We start from the raw sequence: 18,881 nt of genomic DNA, 5'->3' as shown, positions 1-18,881 counted from the left end.
TAAATATAATGATAAACTTTGAAATCTTGTTTTAAATAACGTGCGCAAAAGCTTATACCTGATGGCGACATGATTTGTCTTCCAAAGCTGCAAATTCTTACAATTGGTGCCTTGGTGAAAAACTGCCTTTCAAAAAACCGTAAAAAATTCACGATCAGGCTACTGTTACTTATCAACAGTGGACCAGTCAGCGTTTGGTTCTCTATCGTAGTGGTATATCAAGTTTCAGCTGGCAGCAGTAGGCCTACCACATAAGGTAATTTCCTGTCTTACCTATTCACTAACTTTCTTAGGCTGGCTACCCATATTCAAAATTGTGTGCATTGCTTACTGCAACCTGCGTTTGTACTAAAGTAACATTTTATTCACTGGATTTATTATGATTTATGTATAAATATAATTTTACGCCAATCTACCCTTTCTGCATGGCGTCGGTTTTGGTGGCAATGTCTTTTTTGGTGGTGGTCATTGTCATCATAATATGTTTGTTTGATGTCTGGTTCGTTTCAGTGATCTACTGTTAAAGTCGCCGCATAAACACACGCTACAAATTTATTGTTTTGGCAAATAGCGCCATTGATCATGACAACGATTCTATAACAAGCATATAGTAGAAAAAATTATTTTTTCAGCTTAGTTCATTATTCTTGGACTAAGATAATATTTTAAGGAGAACTTTTCTTTCAAATACGTTGAAAATAATTTCAGCAAACTTGATTTTTAGAAAAACAAAACTGTCATTTTATAATGGATAGTCTATCTGCGATTGGCTAATATACTAAAACTTTACAATTTGCAAACAGTAATGAATGAAATATACAATGTCCATCACCCTATATGTTCCATTAAGTAAATAATTTTAAAGAAAAAGATGTTTTTGAATAAACACAATCTTTTTAAAAACTTCGAATATAAATTCGAAGTTTTGGTCAGCTTCATTAAATTTGAAAAACAAGAAAATTCTGAAACAAAAACGGCAAGTGATTCAAATTTGTGTTTCTTTACAAGATTCAGAAATAGTGACGTTGTTTGGAGTATAATTAGAAGTGACATATGTCTGATTCCTTACAGGATTATTTATGTTATTCAATATGTTAAAACATACAATGGGTAAACACTTGCATCTTTAAACACAACAAATATGCTTGGTGAACTTGGGTTATCAACCACACTGTCGTAAAGGTCGGTTTGGTTTGGTTTGATAGGCGGTGTGATTACCGACTGGTTTCCTTGACAATATTCACCAGTGACAACTTCAGCAAGAAACATTCGTCTCTGGCCATTCGCATCTGGCGTTGCATAACCATTTGAGTATTGCGCAGTCTTTGCGAAGTAAACTCCTCTGCCATACATTGTGGCTGAAATTATTTAGTTGGTTAATAGTTTGATATTAACTTGCAATCTTATCAACTGCAGAGCACAGAAATCCAAAGTAAAGTTCAACTTACAGACGGCATGAGATTAAAAAATTTAAAATAAAATTGCTTTCCTCTCAAAAATACTGTAAAGTTAGCAAAAAAAATTGCAATACCGTTTTTCCCAGCATAGCTTCTATCAAAACCATCCTTGTACACTTTCTGGCATACGTCAGCTGAGGTTCCATGAAAAAGTTGTTGAGTAACAGGAATATTAGTAATTCCAGCAGCTTTCATTCTGGCTTCAACTTTGCCCTTTTGTGCGATAAATTGTTTGTAGAGTGTTGGGTTTTGAACACGCTGGAGACTCGGCTGTAAAAAGGAGTGAAACAAAAGTTTTCCATTAACAAAATTCTTGAATTTAATTCCAATTACTTAATTTTATACTCTCAGGTTATGCGTTGTTAGAACCTAATAGTTTCCCATATCGTACAGTTTGGTTTTAGATACCAAACAAACTAACCTGTTGACTGCGGTACTGAGACGGGTTAAAGGTGGTGGTAAACTGACTCAAAATATTTTGATATTCAGTTGAGTTAGGAGGTACATTTTCCAGCTTCCATGGAAACATACCCATATCACTCCAAGTGCTGGGTAAGTCTGATGATAAAAATTGCAATCTCAGGTACATGATCTTTCAACATATAACGTAACATTCAACTTATCCGCGACACAATAAAAGTCTAGCTTATAGAGAAAAAGTAAACGTGAGACAGATATAAATATATCACGCACCTTCTGCTGAAGATGACGTCATGTTACGATAAATTTTCTCGCAAAAACCCAATTCACGACAGGTGGCCTCCATCTTCGAGAAATCCAAAACACAATGTTGCTGAGTTGAAAGCACTTTTATAGAAAGTTGCGTGGTACCCTTCTCATCTTTCTGTTAAAAGATATTTTTGTAAGTTAACGTAATGTAGATTTCCAATGCTTTTGGCAACTACAACATAATTATTTAGGTGTATTTTCAACGTTATAAGATGCTTGGTATATTTATTCCATAAACTGCACACAAACAATTTCAGCCTCAAGAAAGTTGAAAGTAATGCAAAGTTGTAATGCAAAGAGATCAAACCCGAAACGCAATCTCAGCTTTCCAACTCTCTCTTTGTGTAAAATCTTTCTTCGTATTGGATTTGTTGTCATGATACTGCCAACGTACGTACTCCGCAGAGGTCAGAATCTGTTTGTATTCCTGAACAATCTCGGATGCTGCAGCATAAGCATCCAGGACGTTATCCTTCATCCCTGAAATAGAGATCTTCTCCTTTCCTCTGTGAACGTCATAATAGTTTCCAAACTTAAAAATGCTTCAATCAACCAAAGCGAAAAAACGTATTTAGCAAACAGGAGAGGAAACAGCCCTTACCTGTATCAATGACCTATACTTTCACTAGTACAATCTATTCAGCTTTAACAACACAACACTAAAAACTCTTTTTTGCGTATAGATAAGCTTCTTACGCTTTGTCAAAAGTTTTCCGAAGTTTGACGCTCAGGTTTGTTTCAAGAGCAATCAACTTCTCCTCTGCCTCTTCATCTAGATAGGCGACAGTCTCATCTGTTATCTCTCTTGAAGCACTTTTCTGGTGCACGTGCTCCCTTATTCGCTGCCATGCCTAAAATTTAAAAGGGGAAAATATAAGTAAATTCTAGGCTAAGGGAAAAAATAATTCTAATGTTATCAGTTATCACTTACATTACTTATGTTAATTTGGTCAGCAGCACAAAGAAAAAGTTTGACAACAGCTTCCTTTTCGCCAGCGAATGTTTCAGGTATGATAGATTTTCGGTCTGCAAAACCAGTTTCATCATCTACCCTACTGCTAGCTGGAAAAGAAATATACAGAAGCATGTCAAATCGCATGTTTCATACTCACAAACAAACACGTGCGATTGCGTGTAAAGAGTTCGATACGTTATACCGTACCGCTTAAATAACTTCTACTGCCATGGATAATATTCTGGAAATCCTGCAACATCGTAGACTGGAATATAACCACATCAACGCGCTTCAAATAAAATGGCTTCGTTTTCGCAAAAGCATCCAGGCTTTCGCAAGTAGCTTTTGCAACGTCTACAGGTTTCAGCCCAAGATTACCTGATGAACAAATAGCTTGTCCTGTAAGCATCTCATTTCAAAACTAGACGTCAAAAACGAAAACGTGATTTTAATAAATTCATATTTTAATATATTAATTTTTTAATAATATATTTACTACCACAGTAGTATTTCATTCAAGTAAAAGTGCATGAAAAACTTACCCGTCCCAATGGCTGGTATAGCTACAGAGGATAGCTGCAGTTTCTTTTCCACAACTTCAAATGCAGTTTTCAATGACTTACTCACGTATTTTGCATCTTTGGGGCTGACTAGATGTAGCACGTTTTTACAATTCAACCCACCACCACTTGTCACTCTGTACTGAGCCGACGAATATCGTGGTTTGTTGTTGCATTCTTGAACAATGCCTGGTCCAGCCTTGGCGATCATTTGTTTTGAAAGCTGGCCTCCTAAAAAACGGATAGCGTGACTTTCAAAAAAAATTACAACTACTTGCAGCATAATCTTTTAGCTGTTATAAGACGTTTTAGTAAGTATGGAAAGTTATGCAAACTTGTACTGGTTGATCAGTTATTCAGTTCTAAAAGTTACTTCACTATGTAAGCTCAATGTTTGTAATATGAATATTTCCCTTAGTTGAATGTTAGTTTTCCAAAACCAATACTTACCAGTAAGATTAAAATCGGACCCCGTCAGATTTACAATTACTTCGCAGTCAGAAGTAAGAATATTTCCTTGCTTGATCTGCACGTTTAGGGGGTGATAAGATCTTGCTTGATGTGAAGAAGCAGACGATTTTGTAGTTGAAGAAGACGTTTTATCGCTGCCCATTATAACGGAGTTAAGCATTTCTCCAGCTCGAGACATCCAATTCGAATGCTATATAAAAACAATCAGATGGATTTTATTGCGTCCCGCATATTTTTTTGCTCAACCGGGATTATAGGTGCAGTATATGCCTGATTAAGAATACTAAATACTTGAAGTTGAAGCAAGAATAGTTAAACTTCGTTTAGAATATTTTATCAAAAATTGCATTTGTTAAACCTATGGACAGGACTCTGTACAGAGTCAAGTAACAAATCAAGAAAATTAACCCTAGTTTCATAACTATCACCTATAAAAACCGTGTTTTGCTCCTTGATGCATCTAAACATGGTGTTTACTTTTCACTCTCAAAACAAACAAGCAGAAAAGTAAAAAAACGTGGCAAAAAACTACAAAAAGTATGCTATCGTAACAGATATGTTAGATACTGAAATTACCTTTTTGCGATCATCCTCATCTTCATCAACCTTTCCCTCATTAAGTATCACGCTGGCAACCTGCTTTTTAAACAATTCAAGAATCTTGTCCTGCGACATCTCGATCAAGTCAACCTAAATGGAAAGCAACGAGTTAACAGAAGTGAGAAAGTTTTGAAGTAGCGTTAATTATCAAACCACATCACACATAGCCACATCACATTCAACGACATTAGCCAAGAAAACCTTACAATGTAAAATGTAATTACAAACCGTTTCATGACATTTGAATGATGGATGTTCATGGATTTGGTGTATTAGTATAGTTTTTTAAACATACCGTACACAGTTGTTATTTTATTCAATCATGCACCTGTCTTATGGAAGAAGATGTACTTTTGGCATCAAAGTATTCAACAAGTGCTTGGACAATTAGCTTTGTGCAAACTTCTGGCTTTCCCCCAAATACTCCACAGCTAATAGCTGGAATTGCAATGGACCTCAGATTGAAACTATCAGCTTCCGAAAGAGAAGACTTCACAGCATCCTTGAGACTCTGTCTAGACCAACTGTCTGCTTGGGAATGCCACCTGCAATATTATTCGAAACTGCTTGTAAGTTGTTTTGAAAATGTTTGCAAAATTAACAATTACAGTGTTCTGTAAAGGGAGTTACTCACATCGGACCAACTGCGTGAATAATCTTCTTACAAGGTAAGTTCCCAGCAGACGTTGTGACTGCTAGGCCAGCGGCCAGTTCGCCTCCGACTCTTCTTCGCTGGATTGACATTTCTTGTTGGATAGCTAATCCTCCTGATTGTGAAACATTTTCGTTGTAAATAGTAATGTCAATGCATGTTACTCAATAAGCGGAGTGACAAAATTTGAATATAATAGCAGTAAGTCATTAACCAAGAAATTATTAAGTATAGTTTTACTTCGTTATTGGTTGGAGTTTATAACTTTTCACACAAAGTTGGTGAAACACAATGCCAATGTTCAGGTGATAGCCAATGAGAGACATACCTTTTTTAGATATGCTTCCTGAAACTCCTGCTGAGCGTAACTCCAGTTCCGTATTCGACGCATTCACAATCGCATCCGTTGCGTGTTCTGTGATGTCATTCTTGATAACATTTACAGTAACTTTTGTATGGGATATCTTTGCACTGAGCAATGATGTCGTTCCTATAGCCTGCAAGTATCAGGTCATAAAAGACAGCTAATTCAGTATCTAAACAGTTTCAGAAAAGCTACAAATAAAACTAACAATGACGAAAAGACAAAAACATTTTCTTCCCAGTCCTGGGCAAGAAATTAAATAAAAAAACTATATATGTTTTAAACCTACCAATATTTTGGATGCTGGAGTCGCTTTTTTCCATTTAGGATCCTTATCCGTATCAACAAGAATGATGCACTTAGTGATTGCCTGTGTGGTTTTTAGAAATTGTCCTCCAATGTCACCCCGGAAGTATCCAGGCATTCCAGGCTCACTGACGTCATGCGGATCGATTTTAATTGATGGTATCAACTTCTTTAGATTTACAAAAGCTTAAAAAAACAGGTTTGCATGTAAAGTCGTATGAAAAAAATATTTTAACATATTTGGAAAAAAGAGTGTTCGATATGATTAACCCATATATTTGCACTGTTGCAGTATATATGAAAACCTGTTTCTGATATTTTTTACGAACAACAAAGATCTGGTGTAGATATTTAAAGATATATAAGTATATTATGTATATATAACTACATAATGTATACATAAATAAAAGCCTAAAGTTATACCAGACTTGACGTTATCGGCCTTTCCTTGCACCATAATTCCCCCAGAACCCTCTGACGTCGGGTACCATTCAACGTTTTTCAGCTTTTCATCAAGTCCAACTTCATTTGGATATTCACTCAAGAACCGAGCAACAGGGTAAGGCATTTCTATCACCTTACTTCCTACTGCGTTCTCCTTGACATATTCATTTAAACGAAATTCACCCTCTTCCAAACACTTGGCCACACCGATCAAAACGATGGTGGAGTTTTGCCTCTGTGTACAATTAACAACAGCATTCGACGTTTGTATTTTGAAGAGTAAAAAGCTACAAAATATAATACAACAAAAACTACAGTACTGTACTAACGTTGACATTAACTGCTAATGCTCCAGATGAGCAAAGACTCTCTTCAAACTTCTTCCACTCTTCTGCGTCAAGCAGCTCACTAAGTCCGGCTTTTACTGGAATACTTCGGCGTTGGACGATTTCATTCAAGATTGCATTTGCTCTTTCCAAATCACGTTCAAGAATGTATTTTAATTTTAGTTCAGACGAACATTGTAAAACGCCTGCACAAAAAGTTGTGTAACGTAGGCCTATTTAGTGCAGCATAACTTATTTCAATTAATTGCTAGTATTTTAAGATCCCAGACATCCTAATTTTTAAGCTGATCTGAAGTCTGGCTATGTACAGAGTTGTAACCAACCCATTTTTCAAGTCAAGCCAATACTTTTAACAATAAAAGTTCGGTTGATGCGCCAAATATACCTGTTGCGTTACTTTAGTTATCATAACGTCATGGCCGTTTCCAAATCAGTATTATTGATGTTTTTCGGAGAAGTGTAATTGTGTAGTAAAATATCCGTTTTTTTACTCAAAGGTTCATTCTTTCCGTAATAACTGTCACAACGCAACTCGGGTTATTTTGGACAATGACTCGAGTCAAGTCAAATCATTGAAAAATGTGAGTCGAGTCATTGAAATACTGTGGCAAAATGTTACGGTTTTTGTCAAGAAATTGTGATAAGCGCTATACATCCCAAAAAAGTACTAAAGTTCAAAATTTTTTGGATAATTTCAATTTATGCAAATGCAAATGTATCACTTTTATTGATATGTTGCTTTGGCGGAAAGTTTGGTATTTGCATTTCAGAATAAACAATGTTTTTCGTGATACAGAGGTCACCAATTTTGAAATTCTGGATTCTTTACTAGTTTTATGTCTGAAATGTATCTACGGGTCAATTGATAAGCTTACATTTTAGCTTGACCTGCCGAAATCGTGATTTAATCATCTGCGCCACATCAATTTCAGGTTTTTGTCCTGTTTGCTTCAGGACGCGTGTCAAGAAATCCAACTTATCATCTTCAAGAAACGTCAATCTGCTTGATTCAATTTTCTGCAGAAAGGTTAAATGCAATTTTTAAAAAGCTTTGCAAACGATTGAACGACCTTTTGCATAGATTATATTTGTATTGACCTACTAAAACTGGTGACAACGTATATAATAGACTGTAAATCGCAATACTAATAACAACCAAGAAATAACCTACTCGCAATTGCTTCAAGATGTCCGTTCTACTATTTTCAACGTCAACTTTCGACCCACTAAAAGTGACTTTACAATCTTCATCATTGACGCTGATAGTTGTATTTTTAAATTTACTCCTTATTTCATCAAGAATACCACAATCTTTGAGAAATCTAAAGTAAAATGCGTAATATAATGTCATTTTTTCTGCGGTATATATATAAACATATGATATATCTTTCTATATTTAAAGATATAACAGAAAATGGTAAATAAAATGACTGCTGTTGCTGCATTTTGGCTTAAATTTGTGTCATTAAACAGGAAAGTATACACTTCCAAATTTGATATCTTACTCGAGTTGCCATTCTTTGACAAATTCAGACATCTCTGTTTTATTTTCTTTCTCCATTTTGCTTTGTAACCACTTGAATGCTTGAGAAACCTCATTTTCAAGTCCAGCGATTATAAAGTCGCCATCTTTAGGATGATTCCATCTTAAATATTAGAATGGTTTGATTAAAACCAACATAATAAAAACCCATAAACGAAATTTTATATTTTCCATGGAAGTAGCCTACAAATATAGGATATCGAGATTAAGTCAAACATATGCAAACTCCAAGACATTTACAACCAACACATGAAATTAGCGTTCGAAAACACTGCAGTTGGAAATAACTACACGCTCACTATATGTAGCTGAATATCTTACCTTGCCAGTACAGAGACATCTGCGATGCGGTCGATTTCAATCTTTATGATATCACAATCATTGCTTGTCCATAAGTTTGACTTTCGAAGCTTATCCAAACCCTTGGATCCAAAGTGACCTGCTCGGGAATTGAACTTCCGGAGGAAATTCATGATCCTGCTCGAACATTCTGATTCGAAGTCTGACTGATTTGTTTGGCCTTCCTTCATTTTCTACACAAAAGTATGTTTTATAACTAGTATGCCAATAGTCACACATCAGGAAAAATCACATGGAAGGATATAATGCACGAAGTTCAAAGTTTTGTTCGGTTGTTCAAAGTATTGCTACCGTAATGAGTACATTAAGCGTAAATTTTCGTTTGATTCCTCTCCTACCTCTTTCCATTGATGAGCAGTTTATTTTTATGATTATGTTTCATCATTGCCCAGCCCCACGCTCATATAGCCAACATAACATTAATTAAGATTTTAGACGTAACAATAAAACTGACTTACATTCTTCGGTAGAGGTTCAAAACGAACAACAAAATTTGATGGTTGTCTTCCACTAGATCTTTTTGCTTCTATTTTTACGCTTGACAGTCCTTGGAATTCTTTAGACAGTGAGATCAAATGTGTGGAAGATTTTTTGACGAATTCTATTACCTCCTTCTCCACTTCTGGCGAATATTGAAATGCACAAAGGGATTCGCGAGATTTTCTTGACGAGGTTTGCGAACGAGATTGTTTTGCTGAAACATATTTAACTTACAAGAATATATAATTGGAAAAAACGAAAGGTATAGCTTTAAACTGACATGTGTGCAGAACTACAGGAATACATACTATACTGATTTGCAGGAAAGAAAGAGCACATACGCTAAAAAGCATGCGAATTAGCCTATATGTAAAATAGTAATCTTACCATCTTCCTTTTCTTTCTTGTCTTTATTCAAGCACGGGTTGTGGTAACAGAGCGATACATCAACGGTTTGATTTGCGATTTCAATTTTCTTTGTTCTGGAAATTTCTGCGACTTTTTCCGCATCTAAGGCGAAAACAAATGTATTACTATTGAACGGAATGTTATGATGACGCTTGTAAAAACTTGAGTCACCGAAATAATTAAAAATTTCAGTAACCTCCAGTTCAGTTAAGAAAAACCTATTAGGAAATAAAATGCTCACAACGTCTTATTTCGCATCGGTACCATACCAGAAAAATATAACTTTATTCAAACGAAAATTGTACATGTTGTCCTATACCGTTGTAAAACACATCTTACATGGAATTTTTAGAGCTGTAATTCAAACTACAGTCGAATCCGCTTAATTCGGACACCGGATAACCCGGACAACCGCTTTATTCGGCCAAAATGCTCGGGAACGGAACAAAAGTAAAAATTGAACGTAAAAAACTCCCGTTAATTCGGACAATTCTCCGCTTAATTCGGACACAGGTTCGCAATTCCTATCGTTACATCGTTAGGTTATGAAACAATAAACAGTACTTGGTTGGTTTTAACACAAGATGCCGTTGCATTATGAGTGATTATGGTGAAACAATGACGATTAATGCGGTAACGATCGACAATGAATTCATATAACGCCGTGCCAGCTTCATAGTCGCTTTTACTTCGGTGCAATTGCGTCCATTGTAGAACAGAATGGTACAGAAAAGTTTAGAAGAAAAAGTGAAATTGCTTACTAAAGTAAACGAAGAAAAAAATGACGACGCTTCCTTGACAGTTCGGCAGTTAGTTGCGTTGGTGGGGATATCAAAACGTACTTTGCAAGATTGGCAGAAAAATGATGCAAATCTGCGTGAACAACGTGAAGAAACTATGCTTCGTGGACGAGGTTTAAAGACAGAGAGGAAGCGGCTCAGAATGTGCGTATTATGCGATCAGTGCCAATTACTGCAGTATAGCGCAGCTGCAATTCATTTATTACGCAACAGTACAGTATTTTAAATGCGTTGTTTGCCTTTACGCATGACCATGAAATGAACAATGGATTTTCCGCTTAATTCGGACAAAACCGTTTCTCCGCTTAATTCGGCCAAAAGTGAGCGGAACCAAAGTGTCCGAATTAAGCGGAGTCGACTGTATTTGTATGGTGTAAGTCTCTGAAATTACTGTACCGTGATAGTCAGCGAAGTAAACATATGCAACGTCATTGCCTATGTCTCGCTGAATCAACGTTACGATTCCAGTATCAGTTAGATCTTTCTTCATAAAAGTTAATTTTATCTTGTTGTTTTTCACATCTTTTCCCAAGTTGCTGACTTTAATGCAATCTGTGGTGCAGAGATGATCGACCTATGTGGTAAAAAACAATACGAAGTCCAATAGATTAAATTTTGTCTGATGCATCTATTTTCTATTGTATTTAATAATAGCTGCGTTGGTTGATTACCTTTGGTGCTAAGTCTTCCAACGCTATGTTACGAACATCTGTCATGACCTTTTCAATATTCGTTCCTACAAAACGTAGTTTTAAAATGTGTTAAATGACAACATAACAATAACAAAAATTAAATAATTAAGCAATAAAAAATGACATAAACTCCACGTAAAAATTTCCGCTTACTGTCTCTCGTCATCAAGACAACATAACGTCCACTGCTGTCGTCCATCTTCTTCACTGAAAAATCATCAGATGCAAGACAACATTCCACAATGTCTTTTACAGTCCCTTCATCTTCAAAATGTCCCTAAATTTAAATGCACGTTGGCGTGCTTATAAATATTAAGTTTAAAAAAATCAACGTAAATAGTTGTATGCATGTGGTACATTAGACCTATATCTTACAACGAAATTTTCAGGGATAAATCTTAAAGGAGCAAATAACATAATCTGGTTACATTAAAGTGAAGGGCAAGTTCATAAACGGGTGGCTTTTTAAGCAAAAAAGAGTTGTCAGTAAGTACATACCGGAACACAGAATTTTTTGTTATTGTAATATGTACCAAGCAGTTATTGTCCACGTTACATAAGAAATTTGATGCAAAAGGACGAAAGTGAAATGGCGGATTAGCCTTTTGATGGAAAACGACTCTACAGATTACAGACAGGCGATTAGTAGCAGTTAATGTATGTATGTAAAATTACTTGCCTCAACTAGAAACCGGTCATTGTACACTGCTGGAACTGGCTTGGAGTACACCAGCAGATCAGCCGAGTCAAGTCGATGCTTTCCAAACTCAACGACGTTTTTTGCCGCTAAAGTTTACAATTTAATAATTCTGGCACCAAACAGCAAAAGTAGGATACGATACCTCACTGACACAGGTAGAAAAACATTATCTGCTTACTTTCTGCTTTACTAAATGTAATTAGTATGCCATCAGGAAGGCATCTTGGCATCTTTTCTATCGAGCCACCACCCGATTTACTTGGGTCCTCAAAATAACTTTTGAGCGCATTGCTTGATGTCTTCCTAGACACGTCCTTTACCAAAACACACCTTTAAAAGCATGCAATAAAGTTAAATTAAAGAACTTCTACGACAAACGAGCAATTGAGTTTACAACTATTAAGCATTGCAAACCTGTTTTGAAGACCAGAAAAAAAATCTTCATCAGTTTTCAGAAGATCTTGCCACGTGACTGTTTGAAGTGGTTGTATTTGCCCAGGAAGACGGTTATTTTGTGTGAAATTGTTATTATTTGGAAATTCCTCATCGCTACGTTTCGTATCTTAATGCAGTTATAAAAATTCAAATTTATAGGGAAGTTTTTTTAGCCAATATAAATATATTTAATATTAAACGCCATCACCTTTAGGCTTTCGCTCCGAAATTGAGTCTCGCTCAAAAGGTCTGTTGAAATACGATGGTTGTTGCTGTGTGTTGCGTGAAGGGCTGGTTACTTCGGGAAGTTTTCCACTTCGCAGCATTTCCGCTAAATGCATATCGATTTTATCAGAAGAAATATGAATGGAGCGAATATAACTAAGGTGTTAAACTTTATTTGAATCAAACGGCGATAAGATATGCACAAAGCTGAAAAAGGCCATAAAAAGTGTCCGGGTATTTTCGTAATTAGCAACATAAATTAACAATGACCGTATCTGAGATAAAACCGTCAATTCATCAGTATTGCAAGTAGTTCTAACAAAAAGTAACTTAAAGTAAAAAACCTTCTTTCTTCTCCCATTCTATCGTTAGGTTTAAGTATCCTGTTTTTCTACCATTTTCAAACGCTTCCAAGGCCGATTTCTACAAAATGTCGTCACATTAATATTTTTATAACTTGAAATAACATAATCATATACTGTACCGTATAATAGCACGCATTGCTGCGAAACCGTTCTCTTTTTTCATTCTCTCTGTTTACTTACAGGCGTTTCGAATTCTATTATTGCAAATCTTCGCTGTGGGTTGTTTGGTATAAAGATCTTGATGATATTTCCAAATCTTTGAAAAAGTTATTAGCATATTGTTATTGGCGTCTGTTATTAGCATATTTGTGCAGCTCAAACGCAAGACAAGTGATTTGGATGTTATGTTTATGAAAATCATTTCCACTGGTAAGCTCAAATTACATTTGACAACTAGGCCTAATAACGTTGTAACAAGGATTTTCGAGTTATAAAGTTTCTGGTTAATATTTAACTTACTTTGTCGATTTATGTATTTGCTATCAAATACTACGTATATTGAATACACAAAAAACGTTACGTACCGATTAAAATGCGTTCGAAGGCCATCATAACTAAACATATACGAAGGAATGTGACAACAGTAGAGTTTACGTTGTCTTGGATCTCTGGGTAGGGATTGTTTTTCACTTTGAGTCGGAACAACACCAACTTAAATCAATGAAAACGTTGTGAGGTATTAGGCCATATAATTACCCTGAGTTTCATCAGCAGACTTTTAAACACGTAATGTTAATGCATTGATTCATCTACTCGTCATCAAAGATAAGAACACGTATTACCTGGCACAGCGGATGTCAATACAGGTGTACTTTTGACCCTGGGTCTTGCTTTGGTTATGTTAAGCTTGAACTGAGTTTTCCGGAATGTGGCTTCAATCACCGCCATTGCAACGAGCTTTTGTTGGTCTGCGAACAAAAGTAAATACACCGGATGAGTTTTCATCCACTTGATAGGAGCTTTAATTCATTATAATTGCTTTTCCAAGCTCTAGCTAAACGAAGCTTTTACTAAGCTTCAGTGTAAAATAATTAGCCTATGATTTTAATTGCACATACAGCCATAATTACAGCTTCGACAATGGTTTGACTACTATCTTACATTCCTCTTTTTTTAGAGTAACCAAAGAAACCCGACAGTTTTTCGATCCATCTATCTTTTCAACAAAATCCAAGTCACTGATGGCATCTTCGGTTTCCAAGTGTTCATGTATTAGATCTTTAATCCTGCTCAAACCATATTCTTCTGGCAAACCAGTCACACTGACTTTGTAAGAGGCATTGCCTCTATCATCCATTTTATTTAAATTGCTATAAGTTAGCAATAGTATAAAAACGGTTAAGAAATTCAACGTCATCGAGACAAAGTAATGGAACAATAAAAGCAATAAACACAAAAAGTAATAAAACACCTTTGCATGCTTCAACTAATTTAACCAGTTTATATAATGAAAACCCAGTATAATTCCCCTTAACTCTAAATTTCCGGTAGCTCAAATATCTGCTCTTGGGCAAGAACAGCAGTCGCTATATCAGTCAGAAACACTATTGTAGGGCAAGAGCACAAGAGCGGTTGTGATATGAAGATGGGCTTAAACCAAGCCCCCAATAGTCCATAGCTCAGCTTACTGCAAACTAGAATAGCAAACAAGAAGAGCAGTCATTGTTTAACCCGTTACAAACGCTCCAAAATTTCACAATAAATAGTTCACAATCATAGACACGTATTAATAGGTATTCTTAATTGGCGGAAAAAACAATTTGTTACTTGGTATTTTGCGAACGCTTAAGTAGCAATGGCTGACGCATTCAACCTTCAGCTCCAGTTAAAGAGTGGGCTACAAAACGGTCATATTTATTACACACAAACTCTACCTTGCTGCCACCACAACAAACATACTAATAGATATTGATATTAGGTTCCCGCAAAAGCGTCTGAAAAACATATAGGCAAAGACAAGTTTTGTTTTTCCAGTTATTTGCCGCCGACTGTCCCAACTGAGATTAAATGAATGTAATTTAATAGGCCCTTTCACGTTTTCACTTTTGTACAGTACGAGAAACATCTTTAATTTTAACAATTTGGATTTTAAGGCTCTAAACACCAAGTACTGCATCAACAACTGTTCTTTCTAGGTCATGCACTCATACCATATCTTATGTCAGCTACAACTGTAATGCTCACTAAAATTAATAACGCTTGACTGGCTTTCTATGTTGGCGAAACTGTTATCACCAAGTAGGGTATTCCCCGTTTTACGGAACGCCTTCCTTGTTTGCTTTTTTCTATGACGAAAGACTTAATGATTTACAAAGGTATCAGATCACCTGCGTTATAATGATTTCTACTTCATAGATATCAACCATCGACTATGCTATGTTTTGTAAAGGTGTCCTACATTGCAATACTGAATAAATTCCTTATAAATTGCTTATCTTAACACGATTTACCTCAAGCGGAGATCGCTAGTCCAAGATAAACTAGGCCTAGTAGTTCGCAACTCAAGTTCAATAGAAATGTCAAAGTGGATGTTGCAGAGATGAAAAATCTTAACGGCCAGGTCTCGCTTCAATATGCAGAGTCGCAGATAATTGCCGGGCAAGCTTCATGGAGCATGCCGAATTCACTGAAATTTCAAGACAATACCAAACGCCAGGTTTTGGTGATTTCCGGTTGAAGTAGTGATATATCAGGGGTGGCCAAACTGCGGCTCTCGAGCCGCATGCGGCTCTTTGAGCCTTTAATTGCGGCTCTTTAATGAATTTGCATTGTTGAATTAGATATGCATTTTCCCGGTCTAGACGAGTTGTTTGATCAGATTATGAAACAATGCGTTCTATCACACGTAGTAACAATGGACTCATTGTTAGTAATAATCAAATTACACTCCAAAAAGGACATTATTGTACAGAAGTGTGCTAACTTGTACACTGTAGTTAAGTAAACTGTCAGTTTGAAGCTGTACCTCAGGGCTGACCTAGTTTTAAGTCTCGGTTACGGTTACACTAATAATTGCAAAAAGAGTTGGTGAAGCCCAGGTGGAGACTCATAGTATCACCACGCAGCACTAATGTTTATCAATAGCTACACTTCGTTGTGAGTGAATAAATTCGTATTTTTTATTGTGTTTGTGTTGCGGCTCTTTTAAAGCTCGAATTGGTAATATGCGGCTCGAGCATGAAGCATGTCTGGCCACCCCTGTGATATATGATTAATCTAAAAATGGATGGCAAGGCTGGTTTTAGGCTTAATTCACAGATTTTTGAAATTGGGCCCCACACACTCAGTCAAGCACAAAGTGAATACGATCCTAACTTGCCCTATTTTACCATAATACTTGACTGATCCTTGCAAAATTGTATGCTATTAATTAGCAACTTTCTCGTCTGGCTTGTTTAAATAACGCTAGTAGGCTTGGTTTCGTTATATACGTTAATCTATTTGTTTGAAACATGGTTAAGGATCAGGATGTGTCACTGTCACTTTATTTTGTTACTTTAAGAAACATTTCATTACTATACATTATCTTTTAACACAGACGGGTCATGACGTCATGATGGTGACTTAACAAAGGGATGTTATTCCACTTTTTCAGATATGCATTGGCGTAAAGTGTGAATACTGTGGTAAATCAACATGCCAAGTGCTAATACAGAAATACACTTTATTGTATTCCATCGCCCAAAATGCAATCTGGCAGAGAAAAGTAGCTATAACTTATAGAATTTACCGTAGTTTACGTTTAAATACGAAATTTTATTTTGAGGCGTTTATAAGCTGTTTTTGGGTCATAAAATCACAAAATCTTTGGCCTTCCTTCCATGTGCAATCCTAACTAGGTTTTAAGGTTCAGCGTGTTACACTACAGTAAAACCGAAATAAAACGCCAATCTTCACCAACAGTTACGAAATTGACTCCACAATATGTAAGGTCGGCCTTGTAATGATTGGTTATATGACTTACGTTCAGTGTAAGTAATTTATTTTACATCTCTTTTACTTATTGTCCCTTGATTATTTAGAACCCTATTTAAAATTTTAATTGAAGCATAAATTACCACACAACTTGCAAGAATAAATAAATTTTTATGCTTCAATATAATGTAGTATAGTTTATTGGTACCAAATATGTAGTTTTGAAATGAGTATTGTTTTGTTTTCAGCTGTAAAAACACAGTTAGCCTAAATAGCAAACTTATAAGTATAAGGGCGACAAGTCTGGTTGCGGGAACTAACGGGGAATAACTTTGCTAACCATTGCAATAAAAGTTCTGTCTTGCATTTGCTAACTACTGTATTAAAACCGTTTTAGAAGCAATACTGCCTGAGACCCAAAGTCATTTTTGATCGATCATCAATAGGAACCTCCCGATATGACTTTCACTGTCCGCTAATTGCAAGAAAAATGTTGAGAAGACCGCCAACCACTTTACCCAATCTTTGACAGTGCACCGCGTCTCCCCCCCTTTGGAAGATTCTGATCAAAGTTGTTTGTCACAGGAAATTCATTAAAGTCTTGAGGCTTCTGCATAACGACAGGTCTGCACAGTTTTGCCCAACGGAGTGAAGTAAAAAAACTTCAAGGTCAAGTCAGTAGTAAAACAAGCTGTGTCATCGAACCAACACATTTTACAATTTTTATTGCCACAATATGGTGAAAGGGAGTGATATCCCGGAATAAAAATCACCTACAGGACTGACGAAAAAAGTCTGAGGTCCAAGACACAAGTAAGCACCACCTCTATATTTTCAATATGTTGGTAACTACTGTGTGGCAACTTGCACTGAAAACGATCTTGAGAGAATCCCCACAACCTTCGATATGGCCTACTCCAAGCTAGGTCTGTACGTCAACCAGAGACGCAGATCGTGTGCCAACTATCACCTCCTGGGACACATTCAAGCAATCCTTCCATGTCACTCAGTGGACAAACAATGGAAAAGACGAACCACTTATCATACTTAATTGGGCAACCACGTGTCAGCGAACGCTGATATCAATGACAAGATAAAACACCGCCTTAAAAGTGCAGAAAGGTTTTTGTCTATTACGAACTCGTGTTTTTATTAACGGGAACATTCGCAATGGAGTAAATATTCTTGTAGGTTATACCAAACCTGTCTTAAGTCTTTTATACGGATCTGGTTCTTGGAAAATCTGCCGCCTCTCCCTGTATATGTATACACTCCTCCATAGTGTATATGTACCTAAACTTGGTGTAAATGTTTTAATGACCTTTTAAAGTCTAATGCAACCATTCAAATGCGTATACAACGACATAGTGATATAAAAATGCACCACGATATACGCATCTAATTTCATTGCACATATAAGTACTGTTGAAATTTAAAAGAATTTTACTCAAGCTGCCATTCTTTGACAAATTCAAACATCTCTGTTTTATTTTCTTTCTCCATTTTACTTTGTAACCACCTGAATGCTTGAGAAACTTCATTTTCAAGTCCAGCGATTACGAAGTCGCCATCTTTAGGATGATTCCATCTTATGTAGATTTTGAGATCACAAGATTAAATGTTCAAAGAAAATAAATCGCCGTTGCACGTACAGTTTCGAAAAATCTCTATAATTCTAATTCAGATTCTAATTCTATAGTTCTAATCAGAGTCGTAACCACTTAAGCCAAGTTATTAAACTCGAGTTGCAAGTCAAGTCTTTTGGAAGAAATAAATAAACTAGAGTCAAGTCAATTAAGTCATACGGAAAGCAAAGATACTGTTTCTGTCAACAAGAAACGTTTGGAAATTTTACAAATTTACTTCGTTTTGTTGCTCCATTCGCGTTTGTAGACCAAGAACTTTATTTTAAAATAATGTTTGAGGTGTTTGGAGAAAAAAGAAATATTATTTTACCTTAATGCTAAAACCTATCATCAATGAGAACTGACTTGAGTCAAATCAAGTCATATAAGACTTGTAAATTCATACAGAAGAGGGCTAGAATCTAATCAGGTCTTTGAGAAAAGTGAC

General features: G+C 36.0%; 1 protein-coding gene across 2 annotated transcripts; it reads right to left on the bottom strand.

The window, feature by feature from the left end:
• Positions 1-538: 538 nt before the first annotated feature.
• LOC143463447 (uncharacterized) lies at positions 539-14,975 on the bottom strand. Of its 2 annotated transcripts, XM_076961928.1 has the most exons (36): positions 14,661-14,975; positions 13,995-14,527; positions 13,676-13,801; positions 13,418-13,544; positions 13,074-13,149; positions 12,873-12,951; positions 12,512-12,634; positions 12,283-12,430; positions 12,047-12,198; positions 11,848-11,954; positions 11,322-11,445; positions 11,148-11,212; positions 10,873-11,050; positions 9,656-9,778; positions 9,247-9,482; positions 8,750-8,961; positions 8,391-8,531; positions 8,057-8,207; positions 7,761-7,902; positions 6,868-7,070; positions 6,518-6,773; positions 6,078-6,280; positions 5,753-5,921; positions 5,407-5,539; positions 5,101-5,317; positions 4,749-4,862; positions 4,152-4,362; positions 3,684-3,932; positions 3,349-3,519; positions 3,118-3,248; positions 2,883-3,037; positions 2,494-2,692; positions 2,151-2,301; positions 1,879-2,015; positions 1,532-1,727; positions 539-1,358 (listed from the first exon to the last, which is right to left on the bottom strand). In XM_076961928.1, the coding sequence occupies exons 2-36, from the start codon at positions 14,248-14,250 to the stop codon at positions 1,087-1,089; spliced, it is 5,733 nt and encodes a 1,910-aa protein (XP_076818043.1). In that variant the 5' UTR covers positions 14,251-14,527; positions 14,661-14,975; the 3' UTR covers positions 539-1,086. The 2 variants fall into 2 exon arrangements, with proteins under 2 accessions (XP_076818043.1, XP_076818034.1); XM_076961919.1 differs by having other exon boundaries at positions 13,995-14,975.
• Between the last annotated feature and the right edge of the window lie 3,906 nt (positions 14,976-18,881).

This window comes from Clavelina lepadiformis, chromosome 1, assembly GCF_947623445.1.
Source record: "Clavelina lepadiformis chromosome 1, kaClaLepa1.1, whole genome shotgun sequence".
Lineage (NCBI taxonomy): Eukaryota > Metazoa > Chordata > Ascidiacea > Aplousobranchia > Clavelinidae > Clavelina > Clavelina lepadiformis.
Note: the sequence above shows the minus strand (reverse complement) of the source record. Positions and strands in the feature narration are given on the sequence as shown.